This window comes from Cygnus atratus, chromosome 4 (genome assembly GCF_013377495.2).
Source record: "Cygnus atratus isolate AKBS03 ecotype Queensland, Australia chromosome 4, CAtr_DNAZoo_HiC_assembly, whole genome shotgun sequence".
Lineage (NCBI taxonomy): Eukaryota > Metazoa > Chordata > Aves > Anseriformes > Anatidae > Cygnus > Cygnus atratus.
In genome coordinates, this window is record NC_066365.1 from 68057218 (window position 1) to 68081678 (window position 24461).

The window sequence follows — 24461 nt, forward strand, 5'->3', positions numbered from 1 at the left end:
AGCGGGAGGAAAGAAGGGCGGCAAGTCTCGCGACGCTTGGGGGAAGCTCTCGCGAGACTCGCGGGGCCGCCGCCGGTGCGTGGCTGGCGCTGGGGGCACGCGGGGTGCGGGAGCGCGGTCACCGCGCGGCTCCCTTCGCAGCGCCGCGCCGCACCGGGGATCTCGCGGGATTTCCGGGGGAAGTCTCGCGCGATTTGGTCGGGGGGGCGGCTGGGAGGGCTGAGGGGGGCTTTGCCCCGCCGCCATTTTGGTTGCTAGGTCTGTCCGCCCGTCTGTCCGCCCAGCTGTTTGTCCCCTCTGAGCCCCCTCCTGCCCGAGAATGGGGAAGGCAGCGAAAAGGAGGCCTAAGGCCTCCGCGCCCACCCGGGGCAAGGGTTCCGCGGAGTCAGCCATGGCCATGGTACGGAGCAACCCCTTCGAGGTGAAGGTCAACAGGCAGAAGTTCGACATCCTGGGCAGGAAGACCAAGAACGACGTGGGCCTGCCCGGCGTCTCGCGCTCCAAGGCCATCAAGAAGGTAAGAGGGGGTCAAAACTGGGGAGGAAGGACAGCAGCTGTGATGGAGAGGCAATAAGCCTGGAGGTGAGAGGTAAATCCGTCCTGCGTGGCACAAGTGGTTCCTCACCTTGCCTCATCTCTCCTCACGTTGCTCTGATGGCGATGGAGAGCCTGACAAAATGTCCCTCCCCAGTGCACTGCACATGGTTCATCGATGCAAGCCCTCATCACGTGTGTGGGAATGAGCCTCTTCTCAAATGTCCCTGGACCAGAACACAGCAGCACATGTGGTCAGGATGCAAATACTGGACTAGGGAACAGATAGTTATGAGTGTTTGTTACCTCGGTCAGATTTCGATGCTGCAGGATTTTAAGTTTCTTAATGGTGCAATATTATTGTAGTAGTGAAAGCCTGGAAGAGGAGTAGGGCCTTACTGCAGTGGGAACTGTGTAGACATGCAAAAACTACCAGTGATTTGGAAAACTTGATTGCTTTTTGGGCAGTGGTTAAATAGTTATGTTATAGAAGGACATTAGGATGCAAAATAGTGCTGTGTCCTCATTGATCTCAAAAGAGTGTTCATACAACTTCAGAAGATTAAATCTTTTGTCTTCCACCCGTGATGCCTTTAAAACTCTCCCCTTCTTTCTCTATTGGCATCACTAGCTACCTGACCAAAATCCATGCTGTGCAAGGGAAAATACTGTCTTATACGAGGCATCTGCGATTCCAGCCATCTGCCCTATCCTTTAGTGAAGCACTGAAACTGTTTCTGATCTGTCTCTGCAGACAAAACAGGAAAGAAGTAACATTTTCTGTAGATTCTGTTAACACTGAAAAACTGTAGTTTAAAAGTTTGTCCCTGAGATTCTCTCTGATATGGCTATGGAATCTGGTTATGAAAACAAAACAGAATTTGAAGCATGTACTGAAAAGAGAAGTTCTTTTAAAAAATAGTGCAGCAGAAGGAAACTGTGATTTTACATGCCTTGTGGGAGGTGATGCATTAAATAAAGTTTTACGAATAAAAGTAATCAATGAGAGAGGATGTCAAATAATTTATAAACAAAGGTGTTTTTCCATATCCAAGGTATTAAGATACTTTAATGGACTTGAGCAGCGTTAAAGTTGCATGATCGTTTAAGTATTCTGTGTAGGAAGTAAACAGAAGGTAGAACTGTCATAGTGAAGCCTGGCTTCTGCTGTCAGTTACGGGGGTGTCTGCGAGTTCGGGATGCTCAGTGGGGCTGCAGAAACCTGTCGCAGGAAACTCAGCCTTTTCACTGCAGTAGCTTGCAAGTTCATTGCACTATCAGTAGCAAAGATACCTGTCCATCAGATTCAGTTAACATGGTCTAAATGAACACGGATTTTTTGAATCTAAGCACAGCCAGTATTTTCTTCCTTCAGGAACTGTGTAGTAATTTCAGCATGAAATTATATTTTAGCTTTCAGTCCTCGTTACCATTTGTCTAGATTTGAGACAATTTAATAGCGTTTAATGTCACATGCGAAGGTCTTCGGGTTTTAATAGTGAGGTAAATCAAATGTTTGTAATGAATTAGATCACTGGCACTGAAAAGTAAACCTGTCTTCATACTTGTGCCAGAAGTGTGGCACATACAAGCTCATATAGGTCTGCTAACTTCCTTTTACTTCTGTGATGCATAACCTCCCTGGGCTCAACACTAAAGCAGAGAACTAAATGTATGTACCCTTTTGTTTTTTCTTCATTTTTTATGTCTTAGATGACAAGACCAGAAGAGGTTCAGCTGGCACTGGGGTTTTGTTGCTTTCTTTAATATGTTATTCTCTTATACTAAGCTTCAGATTGAAATTAGAATTCTTCAGAAGCAAAGCTCAGTTTTTGTATGTGACAAAATGAAGTACAGTGTACCATGTTTTGTTTTCTTCTAGGCAGCTTGTAAGAGTAGTTAATGACTCTTGAGTATGTCGTATGAACTTCTCATCTCTTTTCGTTGTTCAGTTTTCACTTCTCTTTCACTGCGTTCTTATCATCTAGATGATATTGCCAGGATACTTTAGAGCCTTTCTTGCCTTGGTTTTGGAAGTATTTATTCTCTTCATTTTTTAATTTAATCTCCTTTTTTTTATTCTAGCGTACCCAAACATTACTGAAAGAATATAAAGAAAAAGAAAAGACGAATGTGTTTAAAGATAAACGTTTTGGTGAATATAACACTACAATAAGTCCAGAGGAAAAGATGATAAGACGATTCACTTTGGAAAGACAGGTAAAGTATAGCAACAGGAATTTGAAAAAAAAAAAAATCAGGTTGGTAGGATCGCCCTTAACAGAGAGTTTTGCAGGCTAATGCTTTCTATTTTATAATTTATATGTTAGGAACTCTTAAGAGGGAAAAAAAAAACGCACGCGTGGGAATACAGAATTTTCCATTAAATCTCTCTGGTTTTGCAAGACAACATTCTAAAGCAGAAATTTATTTGAGGACATTTGAGCACTGATGTGCAAGAATTTCTCCTATGAAGACCAGCTGGGGGAGTTGGGGTTGTTCAGCCTGGAGAGAAGGCTCTGGGGAGACCTTACAGCAGCCTTCCAATATCGAAAAGGGGCTACAGGAAAGCTGCGGAGGGATTCTTTGTCAGCGGGTGCAGTGGTTGGATAAGGGGGAATGGCTTTAAAAGAGGGGAGATTTAGATAGATATAAGGAGGAAAATCTTCACTCAGAGGGTTGCGAGGCCCTGGCATGGGCTGCCCAGAGAAGCTGTGGATGCCCCATCCCTGGAAGTGCCCAAGGCCAGGCTGGATGGGGCTTTGGGCAGCCTGGGCTAGAGGCAGGTGTCCCTGCCCATGGCAGGGGGGTGGGAACTGGGTGGCCTTCAAGGTCCCTTTCAACCCAAACCATTCTACAATTCTATGAAGAAAGCCAGTTCTAATTTGATTGATTGGTTTTCTTTGTTGTAGACTTGTTATGATTCGGGAATTGATTTAGAAAAAGGCAACCACCATCAAGTACAATTTGAGATTCCACTATAACTGCTGGAGAACGGCCATTTCATTTGCTGACTAGAGGAACTCTGTAACCTGCTGTCATTCTGTAATGTGCAGTGTATGTGCAGTACCAGCATTTCCACCTCATTATACTCAGTCTCCAGAGTTGAACATCGAACAGTGCAATATCATTGTCTACTCATGCTCTCTGTAGGTTATAGTCAGGTTCATTAGGTCAGAAATGTGATACTGAATCGTTGATGTTAATGGTATACGGATAAAACTTAAGCTTCCTTAAGTTTTCTGAGTTACTTCATTTCTACGTTAGTATGAGATGCGTCGTGCTCCCTCGGTTAAGGTTTAAGGTATTTGAATGAAAAGATTGATCTGGTAGTGTTCTTAAAACAGCAGAGAACTGGAGTAAGAATCTCCTCAATTAGCATTGAAAGTACTGTCTTTATTAATTTGTTGCCTGAAGCTAGAAATCTTTTGTTATTTAATTGGTTTGTTCTACTATTCTTAGCAAAATTATGGAAAGAAAAATATCTATAACCTTAATGAAGATGAAGAATTGACTCACTATGGCCAGTCTTTGGCAGAAATTGAAAAACTGAATGATATTGTGGATAGTGATAGTGACACAGAAGAAAGAGGAACGTTGTCAGGTAGGACATGTCAGCTAATATCCCACTGCTCTGTTTTTTTCATTGTTGTTTTTGTTGGTGGTACGTGTTCATCATTTGTTCTGTACTGTCCTTCACTGAGGAAGAGTATTATGTAATCGGTTGGGAAGTTTAAGCCAGTTTTGATTACTTCTTAACCACACATGGAACAGCTGTCTGGATCTTAGCAGAGGTTGAGCTGGAACGACCTTCCTGGCAAGCTTCTTTAATCTGTGGGCTTTTCAGCATTAACCAATACCAATTTTTACCAATATTTGGAGGGTGTTGGGTAGCATCTGAAGTTTAAGTTGCTTTCTTGCATCTCTGCACCTAACTACTAGTTGGATGTTGAAAAAACACATATTCCTATCTCACACAAAATGTTTGTCAGCCTGAGGTATGTGGCCAGCATCTCTCTGTCTTGGTATGGCTGTTTATAGGGATGAGAATAGTACATGGATGATTAAATACTTTCAATTGCTCCCATTCTCAAGTAATAGGGAGATATTGTCCCAGCAGCATCAGCACTGATGTATGGATTTGAAAAGGATTCACAATTTACTTTCTCTTCTAGCTGAGTTAACCGCTGCTCACTTTGGAGGGGGTGGAGGCCTCCTTCGTAAAAAAGCATCAAGTGGGCAGGAAGATGAAGAGGAGGAAAAACCTAAATCTAGAAGGGAACTCATAGAAGAGTTGATAGCCAAATCTAAACAAGAAAAGGTGAGTTTTTAGCCCTAATGTATAAATTATGCATGGTTAAGAAGGCATTGTGATCTCTGTCTTTGCAGAGTAAAATAGTGGCTTGGAAAGCAAGGTAGATAGCTGTTGAGGAAAAGAGTCTGAGGTCCTTGCATAAAGTCCATCTGCCCTTGACGAAGTTTTAGGAAATGCATTGGATATCTACCATTCTTTTGTATCTCCAAATCTCTCCTCTTGACTTACATAACTTGTTTTCTGTATGCAGCCTGTGTGGCATTCAGTATAACTGTACTGCTTCTGCCACAGAGAGTTTTTACCTTTCAAATACTTAATATTTTAAATTATTTGCTAGAGACGGCATTTTGGTTTTGTGCTCTAAATGCTTTGTCATGTTCAGCTGAACGTAACTGCTGCGTTTGTGTTTTATTTTTCTAGCAAGTGAGGCAAAGTCAGAGAGAAAGTGCATTAGAACTCACAGAAAAGCTTGACAATGACTGGAAAGAAATCCAAACCCTTATGGCTCGCAAAACGCCAAAGTCAGAAAGAAAGGACAAAGAGGTAGAAAAACCCAAGGTAAGGTTTTGGCTAGATTACTGTCTATTGTTCTAATGACTTGTAGTTTTGACTGTCCTAGTGTCTGATGTGTAAGGCCAAGTTCATCACTTCACAAAATAAAATGTTGCCTGCTGTTCGCACTAAGGGAGTTTACGGTTTTAAGACAGTTTGGTTAACTGGAAAAATGTAGGGATTTATATGATTTATCTTTTTGCAATTACCAGTTGCTTTTTATTTTATATTAAATGTGAGAGAGGTTGCAGGTTGAACAACAAACACTGTTAGCTGCAGGTTATTAAGACAAATACATTTTCCTGAAGAATAAAAATTGTTGAGAATGTTGACTTAGTCTGAATGCCTTTGCAATGTTTATTGGATAAAACAACTTTGATTTGACAACAAAATTTTCCTTGTTGTGATTTGGGTACTGTCTTTACAAAAAAGGAATTTAAATATTAACCTAATGAATAAATTTGTTATGGCCTCAAAACTTTTTCTCTTAGTGATACATTATACTAAGAGAAATAAACTTTTAAATTTAAGAATAGGCACTGTAATGTGTTGCACTGTTTTTTTTTCTTGTCCACGTTTTGTATTATATTTTATTAGTTCCCTGGCAGTAGAATTCATTTTTCAAAAGATTGAACTCATGAACTGATCTTATGTTAAAATTGATTGTAAATAATGAACAGAATATACTGGATCAAAAGGTTGTATTTTGATGTATTGATTTTTGAGATGCTTCGTAATATGCTGAATACTCCAGTATGTTGGTAATGTGATATACTAGACAAAAAAATTTGTCAGTGTACTTTGCTGAAAAGGAAAATTAGATTCCCTTGCTTCATATGAATCTCAATTTGACATTTATCAGAGATGCAGAGTGTGAATTAGTAACGCTCTATAACATTAACGTTGGATAGAAGAAAGTCATCTAGAGGCACGTAGGAAGAAAAATCAGTAGAACTGAATTTTAGTATATATCACTGTATGGTTTAGAGATCTAAACATCTGTCAGGAAGTCTGTATTCATAAGTCCAGTACAATCTCTGCTAGTAACTGTTCTGCCATGTACGCTGCTTAAGCTTTACTGAATATCAGCATCCCTTTTTGTTTTCTTTGAGGTAGACATCTGTGTAACTAATAAGATGGCAGAGACTTAGCTCATGTCTGACAGTATTTATAAAGAGAAATGTAAACTATGAATTTATTAATTCGAATTGCTCTTTGAGAAAATGGTGTTTTACTAATAAAAATATTTGAAGTTTTTCATTTAATAAGTAAACCAGTTGTCATTTATGATACTATTTGTACATTTTTCAGTTGTGAGTAACTTAAATGGAGGGGAGAGTTTCTGTCCAATCATTCATTCTGTTCCTTATGTTAATACTGAGTTGAATGTTCTTGTGGCTTTCTCTGGACATCGTCTTTGCCTTATTTCTTAAAGGTCTTACTTTTTAGTTGTTATGTCTGGCAGAGGGGTGGCTGCAAAGCAGAATAATAAAACTAAGTTAATAAACAACTATATAAATATTTCTTTAGCCTGATGAATATGATATGATTGTTCGAGAACTTGGATTCGAGATGAAAGCAAAACCTTCAGAAAGGATGAAGACAGAAGAAGAATTGGCAAAAGAGGAGCAGGCGCGACTCCAGAAGCTCGAGGTACACCATTTATGGCTTTAGATTGTTTTGTAACCTGTCTTTTGGGAGTGACCACTTACATTCATTTCTTGACCTTAGATTGAAAGTGGCTGTACTAAACTGCAGTTCGTCAGAGGACGAATTCAGGAAATCTCTGTGTTTTGTTTGCAATCTGATATAAAAGAAAAAAACATAGAACTTAGTACATGACTAGTGAGGTTTATGAAATGAGTTGATATTTCTTCAATAAAAATACAGTATCACTTTGAATTGCCTATAAATGTTTTAAATTATTCAGAGTTGAGGTGCCCTTCAGAAAGGGGAAATACCTTGTTGCACAGAATTACTGCACAGCCAAGTCACTTTCTGCTTTCTTCTGGTGTCGCAAGTCTCCCAGTGGTAGCATGCGTATAGCTTTGCTTTGCATAGGAATAGGGTTCTCTTGGGAAATGCTGCATGCTGCTTCTGCCACGTGGAGCTCTGAGTCCTTTAGAAAGAGTGAATTAGTCAAGAAATGTTTCTCTCCTTTTTCTTTTGGGATACTAGGGACACATTTAAAACTGTAGGCATGTGATACCTTCATGTTACCTCAGAAAGCTCAGTAGCTAACAGCAGAACAGGAAGATTTTTTTCTTTTCTGTTCTTGTCTTGTTGTTTGACGGACAGTCTAGCTGTCCGTCATACAGAAGGCAGATTCTGTAGCAGACAGAAGGCAGGTTCTGTAGGCAGAAATGCTTTTGAAAATGGATGTTTCAGGTACTGCCCATTGAGTCTATTTACAAATTCAGTGTAATGTTAAAATCCTAAGACATGATTGTGTTTACTGCAAACTTGTTGCACATAGGGGAAACAGATAAACACTGCAGAATCATAAACTGCTTTTAGAAGCTTACGTAGTAATGATGCATTGTCTCATAAACCAAGCAGATAAAAAATAAATAAAATGTGAGAACATAATACTTTTGTAAACCCAATGTAAACCCTTCCAAGTGAGTGTTATCACTTACATTATTGGATTAGGCTATCAGATCGTACTCTGCAATAAAAATAAGCTATCATCAGCTTTTGCCCATAGTATGTCAAGTCACTGCCTTTTCTTTTCATTGGGTAGTTGGAGAATGCTAGTTAACTTTTTTTTTTCCTCTGATTTTCTTAGCTGTAGTATTTGAGGGAGCTTCGCTTCTGGTGTAATGACGTGATTCATCTAGATGGCTCACATCTGTGTATTGTATTTCTCTTAAAACACAGGCAGATCGGCTACGTCGAATGCGTGGAATAGATGAACAAGAGACTAAAAAGAAACCCAGCCACGTGTCAGCTGATGATCTAGCTGACGGGTTTATCCTGGACAAAGATGACAGACGTTTATTGTCTTACAAGGTAAGATTTGAAATTTCAGCTTTCTCAGAATTCTGAAATGAAGGTAGGAAAATTAGTTTGGAAGTGACCTCTGGAGAACTCTGGTCCAACTTCCTGCTCAAAGCAGGGTCAGCTATGAAATCACCAGGTTGCTCAGGGCTTTACCCAGTCTTGTCTTGAAAATCTCGAGGAACAGAGGCTGCATAATCTTTGTGGACAGCCTGATTGTCCCTACTGTGGAAAAATTTCTCTTTGTATCATCAGTTTGAACCTTTCTTGTTTCTGTTGCTTCTCCTTCTTCCACCATGTACTGCAGTGAAGGCCTCTGGTCTGCCTTTTCAGTGACCTCCCTTGTAGGAACTGGAAGGCCGTTGTTTGGTTCCAGGCTGAACAAGCCTGGGTTCCTCAGCCTCTGCTCAAAGTGTGGGTTCTCCAGCCCCGTGATGATCTTGGTGGCTTTCTGCTGAACTTGCAGAAGTTTATAAATACCTTTCTTGTATTTGAAGGCCGAAAAACTGGACGCTGTATTCTATATGGTTACAGAAGTGTTGAGTAGAGGGGAGGAGAGGGGAGTAGTCGTTTCCCTCTGTACTGCTGTTATCAAAGTACCCTTCAATACTGTTAGAAGGCTTCTGGGCTGAAGAGAGAGCCTTAGCCCTTCTAGCCCTTTTTTTATTTTTTAATTTGCACTATATTCAGTGCAGTTTTCACAGAATTTCAGCCTGAGAATGAGTGAGTTTCTGAAAGAACCCTTTCCACGTGAAGTTGCTCTGATTAAGGTGGCAGAGCAAATACAACCTTAAAGCTGATGTAAGAGTCACCGTGGCTGTGGTGCACGTGCACATACTGATCCTTTTCTTACATGTGAGTAGCAAGGGAATTGCTGTTGTCCTCAAAGCAGAGGATGCAAATTGTGGATGTGAATTTAAATTGATAATTAAGAAAATCAGGATGAGAACAATTATTTATCTGATATACTATTTTAATACATCGAAGTAATTTTAAAAATATATTTTCTAACCAAGAATGCTTCAATTTTTTTTTATATCATCTGCTAGTGTTCTTTACTTTCCTGCTGATTATTTTAGTCCTCAGATATTACCTCTTAAAGTTCCTTTAAGCTCCTTGGAAATACCCCACTGTTCTTATACCTGTATGCACATTTTCTCCTTAAAATCCCTTCTTGGCTGGCACGGCTGCCATTCGCTGCTTGGTCAGGGTGACCTTTAATGAAAGTTTTCCATGGTGATTCTGGCAAAGTGCTGTTACTTTATCAGTGTTTTAACTGGCTTATTTTCTCTACTGGCAGGATGGAAAAATCAATATTGAAAATGAAGAGGAAGAGGAGGACAAAGAACAGGAGGAGGAGGAGGAGGGGGAGGAAGAGGAGGAGGAGGAAGGGGAAGAAGAGGAAGGTGGGAAGGAGGATAATGAGAATGACCGAAGTGAGGAAGAGTCTGCTGCTGAAGATGAGGAGGATGTTGCTGCAGACAACCACTCTGATCTTGAATCTGACCTTGAGAGTGAAGAAGAAGCTGCAGGAAATAAAGAAGAGAAGAAAGATGAGACAACTGGAAATGAGTCACAGAATATGGAGGGACTGAATCCAAAAATGGAAGCTGCCAAAGCAGAGCTTCCTTATACATTTGCTGGTAAGCAAAGGACGGACCCAGAGATCCATATTGTCTTTAGGGGGTTTATAACCAGTCTCTTTCTCTCTCCTGCAGGATCTTAAATATTCCTGCTCATCTATGACATTTTGCTTTGTAACCATCTCCTACTATTCCAAGAGGAGTCAGTAGCTCCTGTTCTTAGTGATTAGCACTGATGATGCTGTGAGCAGTGGAAAACGGATCTGTTTTGCCCCAGAGCTGTTTCTGCTGCTTCTAGCAGCCATAGAATTGACAAATACGTATTGGGGGTTAAAGCAGAAAGATCTGTGCTCATTTCTGAAGGCCAGCAATGCATCCAATTCAAAATGCTAGTGTTTTGCATAAGGGAATCTTAAATAGTATTCTGTTATCTATATTTACATGAGGAGAGGTTTCCTTCTCTAGTGTTTGGACTGGCATTTTCGTCAGAGAAGATGCTTAGAGAAGCAGGACTCTCAGGTGTAATCCTTGTGACATAACATTGCAGTATTTTTAAATGGAGACACTTGAAATTTGACTCTTTTTGCGTCTGTGCCTAGGAGGAAGGAGGTAGGGTTGTTCCAAGCATTACACAAAACATTCATTAATATTAAGTAGCTAATACAACTAGCTCTTGTCCTAGTATAGGTTTCTCTAACAAAATTAGCCATTACAAGATTGAACAATCTTTCAAACAGCTTCCATAAATGCATGGTTTTTTTCATCAAAAGGAGATAACATACATTACACAAACCCTTTAAATAGCATTCAGATTTTGTCTTAGTCAGAAAATAGTCACATTAAAATAACTCAAAAAACGGAACCAGTTAGGATGCTTTATAGCATGTTAACTCATGCAGAAGACTGAAAATAGGTCTTTTTTTTTTTTTGTACAATTATTTTCCATCAGTGGCAAGTTTCTTGTTTTTTTAATATCTTTTCATACCAAAGTTAGTTAGATGTGAATTAACCATGGAGCTAATTGCAGTATGGCAAATTTATGGTTGAATGTATGCTTAAGCTTAATTCTGATGCATTGTGTGGGTGTCAGCATCGTTATGCTCAGCCTAAGCAGCAAATACAGGATGAATTGAATCTTAATTGTTGGTAAATGTTTACCTTATTTTCTAACTTATGTTCATAGGTTATGTTACATACATATTGATAGGTTATTAGTGTTTAAAAGGTTACTATTTAAAGACTGTATGGTACCTTTTTTTCTAAAAGTAACACTTTCAAATTGGAAATTTATTAGATGATCACTTTAATTAAATATCCAAAGTTTGAGGTTTCGTCTGGTCAATTTTTGTTTTTACATTGTAGTTCCCGAATCCTATGAGAAATTTAAGACTTTATTGGCTGGAAGAACAATAGAGCAACAGCTTATTATTCTGGAAAGGATTCAGAAATGCAATCATCCAAGCCTTGCAGTGGGAAACAAAACAAAGTTGGAAGTATGTTTTTTGTTTGTTTGTTTTGTTTTGTTTTGTCTTGCATTTTAAGGTTTGAAATTAACTTTGAATTCCTGCGTAAGTTTTAGTAAGTATTCGGGAAGCAGTATAAAATATATATGCTCCTATGTTGTGGATAGCAGTAGAATCAATGTACCGTGTGTTTGTTTTCTGAGTTTGGTATCACTGTTTTCCTATGCTGTTAAAAAATACTTGCAGTGAAAGAACATTGATAATTTGTAACATGCTGTGCTTCTTGCAGAAACTGTTTGGCTTCCTTTTGGACTATATTGGGGAGTTAGCAAACCTGGATTTACCAGACCTCAAAGCAATTGACAAACTCATCCTGTAAGTAATAAATCCTGTTGACTTTTGCTACATTATGGCTTTAGGAGAAAAGCTGCATAGGGTGAGGCATTTTGAATGTAGTTTATTTCAAGTAGTTCTCTTGGGATCGTAGGCAACTGGTGATTCTCTGGCTTTTTAGTGTTTTAACTCTGCTTCACGTATTCTTTGAGCTATTAATTGTACCAAGACATTTTCAAATTCTTGATTTTTATTAATTTTTGATCTGTAAAATGTTTTTCATGGTTAGTGAATAAATGATATACCATGTGTGCATGCAAACTTCTGTATATGAAGTTATTTATACTGCTGATCAAGGACTTCAAGCTTTGCAATGACAGTGCGCTGTTGCCTGTGCAACCTTACATGGGTTTCCATTCTGTAATTCACTCAGGTTTGGAACTAGAGGAAAATGGAAATAAAGAGTGTTAAAGCAAGCCCATGTAAACGTTCCAAAGAGGCATTTTGCAGGAATTAGTCAATTTGGTATTGTTGTCTTCAAACATGTAATGGACAAAGAGAGCCAAATTTGTCTCAGGGGTATTCAGCAAAGCATGAGGGTCAATGGACACAAGTTGCAACAAGGGAAATTCCAATTAGGTGGAAGGAAAAATCCTTCACAACAAGGGTGTTGGACATCAGAACAGGTTTCCCAGAGAGGCTGTAGAATCTCCACCCTTGAAGATTCACAAAACTCAACAAAACTGCAAGCAACCTGGGGCAGCTTTGAAGTTAGCCATGCTTGGAGCAGGGGTTTCCTCAAGATGATCTCCAAAGTTCCCTTCCACCCAAAACTAGTCTGTTATTCCTAGCTAGGCTTTGCAGGCTAGACAACTTTCTTTCAATGAATTATTTGTATGTAGCATGAAATAAAAAAAGTATATTGAAAAATAAATAGTTTTAAAAGATCTTTTATGTGCAGCTTTAGCATGCATTGCTCTGTTGCGTTCATCAGCAAGAGCACCGACCTGCTGATAGTCACACATGCTGTGCCTTTGTAAAAATGTCTAAACGCATTTTGATTGCTTTATAGAATAGGGATTTATTAATATCACTACAATCATTTCAAACGAAAATACTGAAAAGCAGATGCAGGCTCCTGCCTGCACCTCCCTGTAGGCAGCATCCACGGGCCAGCAACTGGCCTAACTTTGTGGGTATTTTTTTCTCGTTTTAAGTAACAATTTTGTTAATTACATTGCTGCCTTTTTAAGTGCTTTACATTGCCCGAGAGTATTTTGAGTAGAGAGCTGCCTAGTATTATGTGCCAGTTTACCTTTGTACAGTAAAATGAAGAGTTAGGTGATTCAGAAAGATACGCCTTTTTGATCGTATCAAATGATTTGAGAGTGTATTTTAAAGTTTTTAATTTCTTAATTTTTTATTTAAGATTTAGAAACCACCAAATCAGAGATCATCTTGTACAGCCCAATGGAAAATACATCTGTAAACCAAAAGTATTATTATAATAATCTATACAGGGTGGCTCTTTCTCTAAGAATAATTTGCTTTGGGGAATATGTTATTGTTAGAGATGGAACACAAGAAATCTTCCTAAAAGTGGTTAAAAATCAGATTTTTAGTTAAGATCAGTGGTGTAACTTGATCGTGACTTAGATTTCTTGTTAATAGGCCATTGTACAATCTCTGCCAGATGTTTCCTGAGGCAGCCGGTGGCAGTATGAAGTTTGTCCTTCGAGACGCCGCGCATGACATGGAAGAAGCAATTGAAGTCAAAGGCCGTGCAACATTTCCAGGTTTAGACACGGTAACAAACACCTACTGCTAAGAAAATCTCTTGCTCTTTACATGAGTACAGAAATGCTAATAAATGCCAGATGATAGGAAATGTAATTTTGCATTTCAAAGCATATAATAAGTTATTAGCATCTATGTCTTTTTAGGTTTCTTACATTTTAAATTGCCTCTCTGCAGATAACAAAACGTTCTACAGAGTGGAAGTGTGACTTAGCAATGTTAATAAAGGGAAAAGATCTTAAAATTGCTGCTCCAGTTTATGTAGCAGAACATTCTTTGTTTTCCTGATGGCATTTCAATGGGTATTTCTAGGAAAAAGTGATGTCAGTTATGTCCTGATTTCTTTAATTATGTTAAGTGCAAATATTTAAAAAGTGTTCCATAGGAGTTCACTGTCTCCTAGGTTCACAAGAATAACAGGGAAATAATGTTTGGATATAAAATACGACGTTTGGTACTATTGATATGAGTGATGCTAAATTAACGACTCAAAGTGAAGGGACTGACCTTTCCATCTTATATTAGTAATATTTCAAAATTTCAGTGGCCATGCTAAATTTGAACACACTCCTTTTTCAGTGTCTAAGTAAATGGCTGTTAGGGAATTGACAAGTGGAGCATGTGGAAAATGAGTATTTGATTATTATAATAAAATGTTTCAAAGAGCCACCATAAGTTAGTAATCCTAAGGAAGCTACTTGTTTTTATTTCATCAAGCTGGGAGAGAAATGCTGCCTAATGGTAGATTTAGGGTATTGAAAGAAAATAGACTGAAGGATTTACTTGGCTGACTTGGTTCTTACAGCTTGGACAACATTTATATTGAGTTCTTTTTTGAAGAGTCTTTATTCAGGATGTTTTACATTTTGCAGGAAACGTGTTGTAGAGAGCTTGTAATTTTTTACTTTATCACTGTCACCCTCCAGACACCAGTGGCACTGTTGAGTTTCATTCCATTCAGTGAACTTTTTGAGGTTTCAAGCCATCATTGTGTTTTAGGGTAGAATTACATCACTGTCTTGTTGCCAAAGCACTTGTTTGAATGAAGGTTCCTTAGACCAGTTGCGTTAGTAGACTTTACACATGGCTACAGTTAATCTAATTTGATCAGGGGTGTTCAGTAACTAAACAGTTCAGGAGAATATTTATTTACAACAAAAACTTAATAGAGGAAAACAGAGCTGAAACAATAAAACTTGACTTGTGTCTAGCTTACTGTGTAAATGTCCACTTAGATGCATTTATAGAATTACCCTGCGGCTGATGTTTAAGATTCTTGTAGTCATGACAGGAGGTCACTCACAGCTCCCTGACATTCCCTTCAGTAAGAGTGTACGTAATTGCTGGTTAGTTCTCTTGGCTGTGTTTGCTACTTGTTACCTGCTAGTGCCTGAGGATCCTGGTTACTTAATTGTCTGTGCTGAGGACCTGTTGAGATTTGTCACAGGTCCTCTGTGGCCACTTGTTCGTTTCTTTATGTGAGATGAGAGTGTGTGGTTGTGGTGGGCAGAACTTTATCACATTTCCTCATGGCATAAATGGTCAGCGTGGTGGGCATAGTTCTTGGTTGCTCCTCCAGCTGCCTCATTGAACTAATGCAGTGTTAGACATATAATGGATAGTCCATTTTCTCATGTAACTTAAACAGTCGTCGCAGTAAATAGGTTGTGTATCATATCAGGTTTCTCAGTGATGTGTGTCTTAGTGTTTTTAGACAACTACATGGCAGTTACTTACACATCACAGTTAGATATGTGTAAAATCAATTGGGAATTGTGTCTTACTATATTTTGCCTTTTTACTCTGTTTTATATACCGTCAGCTTATTTATTTGAAAATTACATCTCTACTGTTTCCAACATCTGACTTCTGGCATCCAGTTGTAACTCCTGCTCTTATATACATGAGTCAGCTACTTACTAAGGTATGTCTGTGATGTTGAATCTCAGCATATTGTTCCTTGTTTCTTCCTAGGACCCCAACTATAAGTTATATTGCAATTGGTCCTACTTAAGAGAGATCTGTACTTAAAAATCGTCAGTGTTCATTTTCCTTAAAATCTTATCTAGCACAGTGCATTGCAGTGCAGTTAAAATACGTCCTAATTTTTCTATCCAAATGTCCTGTTTATATGCTTTGAAAGTCTTGAGCTAGTTCTGTTACTGTCACAGACCCAAGTTGCTTTCAGCCAGATGTTTCTTTTTTTCGCTTCTGAAATGGATATGGGGCATAAGTAGGACTGAAATGCATGAACAGGTCAGATAGCAGAAACAAACAAGTAAAAAGAACTTATTGTTTGTGATTTAGCACCTTCTAGTGGCTAAACCTCTTCTGACAGACTTTCTGCTCATTTCTGCACATACTTTTTCATGTGTGAAAGGGAAAGCCAGTATGTTTTCATTTAAGTCCAAAGGGTATCATTTTACAGATCTTAAATGTGTACAACTTATTAAATATTTCTACTTTGCGGGAGATGCTATATTTGTGATGGATAGACATTTACTAATTAACATGATGTGCTTTCTTCTTCTTTTCTTTTTTATAGTGTCGCATCACAACACTGCAAGATGTTATTAAAGGTTTATTTATATGCTGTTTGTTCCTGGAATACATCTCTCTCTCCAGAAGATTTGTACCAGAACTCATCAATTTTCTTGTTGGAATACTTCACATATCGCTCCCTAAAAAGCAAGCCCAGGGTGAGTTTGTTTAGAATAAATGAGTAATTATTTTTTATATTAGGTATTATATTAAATAATTATCTTTCACACTGAGTTTAGTATTTTGAACAAAAGACCAAAATCATCTGCTAGGTTGGCCATCCACAACTTTGATTCTCAGACATATTGTTATGAATGAGATTCTCTAATGTTGGTAGGAAAGAAAGAACTGAAGTTAGTATGGGAAATAAAGTAGCATTGCCCAGAGTGCAGTATTTGGGTAATATTGTTGTTCTAAGTAGTCTGTGTGATTGGACTGCACTTAAAATTTGCAGTTCCTATGGGATTCCCAATGAGCACCCTGCAAATAGCCTCCCTTATCCACTAATAGCCACATCACCCAGATAAATGAGAGAAATATAACACTGAGTTGGTATTTTTCCTTTTTATGTGTTTGACGAGGAATTGTAGTTTAACAGAAGGCAGCTATCCCCCCAAGCAGAGGATTAGGCTGTGCTGTAACATAACTGCAAACTTAGCAGTCTGTGCAGACAACAGTGAGAATGAAGCTGTCTTTTCAATGGGATCCATATGCTAGCCATATATGCTAACCAATATGATTTTAATTGCCAGTCTTTGTCTTTCTATGATTTTTTTTTTCTGTGGCGACTCATTTCAAGCTTTAAAGTTATTCCAGATCTGACGCTTCTTACTGAAAAGGTTAGTGACAAAAATTCACTTAGAAGAGCTTTGTCAGAGCATAGGAACTAATTCATGTGCTAGTATCCCTGGGTCACTCTGAGTGTCAGCATGCATGAGGAGACTGCAGGCAGGATATTCTTAAGTGAAAAATTCAATGATTTGTTGGCAAATCCTCACAGAAGACATCTGGGATTTAATGAACTACAGGCTAAATATTACTGTGCTCATCACCTGAAGTCTTTGTGCTTAGGGTAGTCATCAGTTAGGTGAGGAAGGTTCGGCTTCTGTTGCTGCAGCATTCCAGTATGTTTTCAGCGGTACTAAGCTGTCTTGCAGCTCCCTTTTTTTGTCCTTTAGGATTTTCATGCCTTTCCATGCTGACAGTCTTTTCTTCTTGTGAATTCTTGAGCTACGACTGATCGCTTTCTCAACAAGCTTAGTGCTGCAGTTTCACCTTTATTATCTTGTGTGGCTGTACCCTGCAGACTCACCCAGCTCTTTCTCACAGCTTAGCCGTTTCCTCTGAAGTGTGAGCCAAAGTTACACAGCTGGGCTGCATCAGAGCTAAAGCCCTGGATTCTCAGAACACCGACAGCTGAACTCTCAGAGGTGGGAAGAGGTTAGAGTGGGTGCATTACACAGCATTTAAAGTATTTTATCCTTTGTTTACCCTCTTAGGAATATATGCTCTATAAAGGTTTTGGGTGCAGTTGACATACAGCATTTTCTAAGTCAGATGAACTACTTTAAAATATTTAGGAGTGGTTGATGATTTAACTATTTTTTGTTAACTTCCTTTGTATTTCTGCTAATGTTTTTACACTACTTAAATTTGCATGGTGTTGGTTTCTGTTAGCAGTGAGGAAAAGCACAATAAAAGATATGCTAGAGACACAGCATTCTCTTTCTGAGAGTTTTTCAATCAATATTGATGTTTTAAAGTTACTAAATATCCAACCATGTTTTTAAGTATCTGTGGTGGAACTGTTGCTGATAAATGTGATGGTTTTGCCGTCGTCACAGACTATTTTAAAATGAGCTGACAGCTAGTTCTCTGGAATGCTGATATACTATCACACCACAAATTTCTTTGGGTTCAATTTTGACAATACATAACATTAGCAAATAGAACTCTTTCTGATTTCATTTTGCAAGTGTGGCCATTTCTCACATGGAGAATTTCTCACGTGGAGAAACGATAGAGAATAGAACTTCGTAAAAGACTGAAGTACAGGTTTTGACCTGGTTTCGACTTTAAAAAAAAAAAAAAAAAAAGAAAGTAGAAAAGCTGAAGGGGGAGGGAGTGGGAAAGAATTGTCTTTGTTGATAGCCTCAGCTAATGGAATTGGTAATGAAAGATGCTGTCCTCTCACAAGTAAAGCTGATAATAATAAAGTTTTGAAGTAAGTTCAACCGTAAGCTTGCCGGACTTAAGGAAAAAAAAAACTCCAGCGCAGGGACTGCAAATTACTCTACCTTAAACATGAAACTCCACAAATATTTCTTTCACATTGGTCTGCAAGTACCATTTGCACAGATCAGCTTATTTAGCACAATGATTCTCAAGTCTTTTCTGTAATGCCAGCCCCAGTGTGTATTCTGCATTTACTTCACATCTTAAAACTGCTTAGCTGGAGTGGGAGGGGACTTTACAGCATGCATCTGAGGGTCCCTGCCAAGAGGTCACTGGAGAGGCTCAGCGCTGTGCAGTAACTGGGAGCTTTCCCTTCTCGTGCTTGCTCTGCTGCTTGCCCACTTTCTGGTCAAAGTCTTCTACTCATAACTCCAATGGAAAGTCCTGTTCCTTGCCTTTTCCTCTTAAGCGTATCCAATGCTTCACCCTCACTGGCAGTTTAAGTGTCCATCCTGTTCCCCACAGGGCAGGCATCTTCTCTAGTCTTCTCTCTCCCCGTACATACTTAGGATTGTGCCTGTGGTCCATTATTTTAGAAAAGCCTTGTACTGATAAAGGTGGTTTTTGTTTGTTTGTTTTGTTTTAAGGCAGCATGGTTAAAAACTTCTTCAGACGTAATGCTGAGAATTGATTTGTTTATGATTATTATTCTTGGTTATTAGGCTATACTGTAGTGCATCCGTTCACACCAATGGGGAAGAATTTAGAACTGCTTTTGGTGTGTGATAAGAAGGATTTGGAAAGTTGGCAGAAGCAAAATTTGCCATTGAGTATTGTGAATAGATTAAAGGAAGCCAGCAGAACAGAAGTGAATCATATCAGGTATGTAAGAGTAAGAGCAGTGAGATGTTCTGCTTTATTTTTATGCATAGGAAATATTAATCTTCTGTCAGAACATTACACAAAGCATTTGTTGGAGTGCTCAGCCCTTCCATTCCTTTTCTGTACAGCTGTGGACTGATGAAATGATGCAGAGACAGAGGACATGCTCAGTACTTTGAACCGTCATGCTCTTCTGAAGCAAATACTGTATTTACATACAAATATCATGTTAGAAGAGACACTGAAGTAATCAAATCCTAAAGTTAGAAAAGACTACAATTAAATATGTTCATTAAGCACATCTGACCTCTTTTTTTTTTTTTAATTTGTGCATCTGTTATACCGTAACTTGCTTCAGGGATAAGTAAGGATTTTGTTACGAAGTTTAAAAAGAAAAATTACTAATTCTGTTTTGAAGTGTGACGGTTCTAGAACCAGTATAAAAACCTGTTACTCAAGCAGCAGACACAGCATTGGCTTGTGCTCTGTGCGCTGACATAAAGATTTGTTGCTAATGGATTTCTTGGGTATTTGCTTGCAGTAAAAGTGAAATTTTAGTCTGAATTGACAACCAGGAACAGCCTTGTAAGTGGCTGGGTCAGGCAGTCTTAATAATAGACACTGCTAATGCTGCCAAATTTAATTAATTTGATTAATTTTATTAGAAAATCCAGTGCAATTTTTGCAAGTGAAATTTTTATATTCTTTTGTACATCAACAGGTTATCTTGTCTAGCCCTGTGTTTTGATCTCATTAAAAGATGTGCAGTTCTGTATGAGTCTTTACCGTCATTCCATGAAATAATGCATCCTGTCAAAATACTTCTTACGCAACATGTGCCAGTGAATGAATATCCTGAAAAAATGCAGGTAGGTGTTCCTTAAGAATGAAATTAAGAATGAAATAATTGGTTTGATTGGTTCGTTAATAAATTCAGTGATCTTCATCTGTGGTTAAACAACAACAAAAAGTATAAGCATCAGTGAGATGGTCACAAGGGTCAAGCATTTGCCTTAATCGTTCTTCAGAAATCGTAATGATGTTTCTTTGGAGAAACCAAAGAAGAGTGGAGAATATTAAGAAAATATCTTTTTCATTGTATATCTTATCTCTCTAATTGAGGAGAATAGCACTTTGAGCTGTAATAATGTAGCATTCTGTGGCTTAATTTATAAGACTAGTAGTCTGGTCATCCAGTTGCTCCTGTACTTTTGTAATGAGGATGTAAGACCTTACTACAACCAATACACGTACCAAGACGATGAGATAGTATTTGTAACTGTCTCAGAAAAATTAAACTAAATATACCTGGTCAGCTACCTCACTTAAGTGAGGTCAGTTGTTTATTTGTCTAACAATGAGTTTTAAGTATACTTTTTAATCTGTCTTTTCTGGATATAGCAGAATTGTCCTCTCCTCAAAGAGGCATCATGAAATGTCCTTAGAGAACAAGATTTTGTAATATAGGTGATGCAAAATGGCCTATTTTTTTTTTATCATCAAAATAAAATTAACAGTCATCCTTAGAATGACTCTGAAAGGCAGGCTCTTGAATTTAACTGGCTTCAGTCTTCCTTATTCCTCTGTTAGGTGAAACTGTTTGCAGACCTTTCTTATTGTCCATGTTACCATCTTAATAGTATTGCTGAAGTGTTTAAAAATTATCCAGCCTGGAAGGCTTACAGCATTTCAGTGTTAGCAATGTCCTAAAGAAAAGCAATAATTTTACTTGGAAAACGAACATGTGGGGAGGACATTACTTTTGATTAAATTTACCATAAGTTGTGAATTATGGTGTGTCTGAAACACTTTTAAAGTTGTAAATTGATTTGCGTTTTCAGGAATGGTATCACAGTGCTCTGAAAGAGCTAGAGAACAAAGCAAAGCACTATACTCCATTGGTCTGTGAGAAAAAGAAGCCAGTGCCATTGAAACAGTATACGCCTAAGATTGTGAAAGTGTAAGTAAAGCAATGCTTAGTGCAAAAGAAAAAGTGTATGCGAAAGAAAAAGTGTATGTAAACATTGAGATTTTCAGTAGACTAAACAGATTTGGAAAACAGGACTTAAACCAGCTAACTGTTTCTGTGTTGCATTTTATGCACAAACTGCAAAGGACCAGCTACTTGGGTGGTAGGAAGGGAAAGAAGAAGGAAGGAGGAATTCTAAGAAATAGAGCAAAGATTATCTTGAGAGGAGAAAATAGCACTGGAAATCAGCTCTTGCCCATATAATCAGTTAAAAATTAATAAATTTCCAGTTGAGAAGGGGTTGTTATTATCTGATGTTTTACCATGTGCTCTGTAAAAGCATTTCAGTCTCAAGAACAATAGTGAGTTGTTTGTAAAAATCATGCTGAAATATATAAAGGTAAAGATGGGTGGTGAAATTTTGAGGGTTGTTTCACGGGTGCAGTAGGTCAGGCAAGATACTCCTGTACTCTGTATCACGGAACATAACAAATAATATGTCAGATTAAGCATTCCTTTAGGCATACTCGATTGCCCCATTCCTCATTCGCAAGCAATTTTCTACCTTTCAACAGTAGCAATGACAAAAAAACATGGAGCTTTCTTCTTTTTATAGACCTTACAGTGATCATGTGCACTTTTATATTCTGGTTTGGAATTAAATTTAAATAACACTAATTTCCTTTTGTAGATAATAGAACTGTGTTCTGATTCAGGAAGTCTGCCTTATATTGGCTGCTGACTCATTTAGGCCTGTTTGTTATCTACAAGGGCATAACTGCGTCTTACTTATTCTGCTAATTGAAGAGGACAGCTCTCCTCTGCCATACACATTTATCACCAAGTTAACTGATGAGACCGTTTCTTCAGAATTCGTCTGTAGAGGAAGTCTGCAAAAACTTAAGATACATTGGGAGATTCCATCTTTCTCCAGACATCTTTTATTTATCTGCGTTAGCTTTTCAGTCTTAACAAAATGCAGGCTACATATGGGGGGGATTGAAGCGTATCTGTTTTCTGGAAAATGTTATCTGCTTGTCATCTGCATGATGATGACATGCGGTTAGAAAGTCTGGTGAGCGTTTTTCCAGTATGTTCTCTGAGGCAGCTCCTTATTTTGCAAGTCGATTACATAATATGCAGGAATAAAAATACCATTAGTGTTTGGACAAAAATTCACTCCTTATATACATAAAGTCCTTTTTGGTAGGGTGTTCTGTGCTCACATATACACATTTTCATTTCAGTTTAGAGTTTGGAAGAAAGCAGGGAAGCAACAAGAAGGAGCAAGAAAGAAAGCGGTTGATTCACAAGCATAAACGTGAATTTAAGGGAGCTGTTCGTGAGATTCGGAAGGATAACCAGTTTCTGGCTAGAATGCAACTTTCAGAAATCATGGAGAGGTAATATAGCCTTTTCTTCAGCACCAGTTTAAGAGTTGTTCTTCTGTCCATTTCTTTGCTGTGTGATGAGACTGACAAGAACGATTAATACAAAATTTTAAATAAATAAAAGTTGGCAATTTAGGGAAAACGGGTATTTTTGTCAGAGATTATATTAACTTTCAACTTCGCAGTTTCATTTCGCTAGTTAAGAATATGCAGAAAGTTGTTATGTAAAGTGTATGTCAGTGAAATTTAAGATTTGTGGGGCTTTTTATAAATTAATGACTACAGTCTAAATGTACTTACTTATTTTCCCTAATATAATCTCCCTGAAATATTTAACATGTTTATTGTTTGCTTTACAGAGATTCAGCCAGAAAGAGAAAAGTGAAAGAGCTTCTTAGTAGCCTTGCTACACAGGAGGGTGAATGGAAAGCAATGAAAAGGAAAAAAATGAAGAATTAATTGGGACTATCTACGGACAGAAAGTTTGGTTTTACTGACGTATAAAATGACCCAATTCTATGGCTTTTGCACAGATTTTAGTTGCGTTGGTTGGATGTATTCCTTTTGAGGAAAACAACATCATCAGGTCTGTCTGAAAAAGTGAACCTGCTTATTGGATAAATCCACAGGTTTTCGTAAGAAAAAAAAATAAAATAACATTTTTGTATGTGGTATGCTTCTGTTTATTTTAGCAACAGTATATTTGGGTAAATAATTAGAATTCTCAAGAGTGTGTAAACAAGTTTTAGACTATTTTGAATAAAAAAGAAATGTACAGCAAAAATCCTCGGTATTTCTTTAATAATAACTGCAAGCAGCTCAGGTACTGGTAGTATACCTGTAACTTCAGCAGTAACATTTTAATTAGTCTGTAGCATTGGGATACTCTAATTCTTGGTTTTGGTGGACTAACGGCATTGGTTTTCAAGCAGAAGTCCTTTGCTGAAGTTGTACATCCATTTTTTGTCTTCAGTAATTTTGGGATCACGTTTAGCTCTGAAATTCTCAATAATCTAGGGCAGTTCACTGTTTCAGCATAAACATAACAGTCTGATTTACGATGACAGTGACATCTTTAATTCTCTTCCACTTATTTTATCACTTATGTGTAATTACTGAGAATTACTGAGAATCGTGAGCCCAGCACAACTGTAGGAAAACATCTGCTCTTTGGGTAGAGCCAATAAATACTTGTAATGTTCTTTTTTCAATTCAAAGGTGCTGGTGTAAACTAGGTTAAGATTGAGGCATCCGTTGATAAACGGTAATCCATTTGATAAACTCAGTGACAGCTTTTATGCAATGAAGAAAATTGTAATATTTTCTTGCAAAACTTACAAAAATGAAACCCCGTTTCAGAGTAACGTTCCATGTTCAGTGTAAAGAACAAACTACGAAGAAAATCTTAGAACGAATGAAATAATTGGCCAAGGTTCTTTGCAAACAGACAAAAACAAAAGTATCCTTCCATTTTCAAACACTCTTCTTAGATCTGATCTCCTATGTTTTGGCCAATGCGCAACTCAGAAATGGCAACACTTACCCTACTGTTCATGAAGAAAGACACAAACACTGGCAGTAAATGTTTTAACAGATAGGACTGCTTGTTTCAGGCTGGCTTAGAACATGATGTTCGTGGTGGTGGGTTTTTTTTTTTTTTTTTTTTCAAATGAGACTTGGAAGCAGGACTAAAACTAGGATGGGAGGAGTTGAAACACTCCAGCTTTACATTAAACTAATGACAAAACTCTCTTTGCAAGACAAGACTTGTCAAAGGTTTTCCTGTGTATGTTCCTTAAAAAGAAAAAGGCACTTTATGTGAAGAAAATACAGTACAACTGTAACAAGGTAATTAATGTGTGAATATCGTCAGATTTTTTGGCTTACAAAACCAGTTGTATTAAGTGTTAAAAGTCTGAATACTAA

At 38.0% G+C, this 24461-nt stretch overlaps 1 protein-coding gene across 1 annotated transcript; it reads left to right on the forward strand.

The window, feature by feature from the left end:
• Positions 1-15: 15 nt before the first annotated feature.
• On the forward strand, positions 16-23309 carry NOP14 (NOP14 nucleolar protein). Its single transcript, XM_035547414.2, has 18 exons — positions 16-517; positions 2620-2754; positions 3997-4138; positions 4710-4855; positions 5270-5407; positions 6932-7054; positions 8282-8413; positions 9702-10044; positions 11347-11477; positions 11737-11822; positions 13452-13587; positions 15400-15501; positions 16123-16276; positions 19016-19175; positions 19897-20044; positions 21017-21135; positions 22392-22547; positions 22895-23309. Exons 1-18 carry the CDS (start codon positions 320-322, stop codon positions 22992-22994), a joined length of 2649 nt encoding a protein of 882 aa, XP_035403307.1. The 5' UTR covers positions 16-319; the 3' UTR covers positions 22995-23309.
• Positions 23310-24461: the final 1152 nt, after the last annotated feature.

Coding starts and splice junctions, on each gene's coding strand:
- NOP14 (XM_035547414.2), top strand. CDS start 320: ATGGGGAAGGCAGCGAAAAGGAGGCCTAAGGCCTCCGCGCCCACCCGG. Junction 8,414..9,701: donor GACGTTTATTGTCTTACAAG/GTAAGATTTGAA, acceptor CTCTACTGGCAG/GATGGAAAAATCAATATTGA. Junction 21,136..22,391: donor ACGCCTAAGATTGTGAAAGT/GTAAGTAAAGCA, acceptor TTTTCATTTCAG/TTTAGAGTTTGGAAGAAAGC.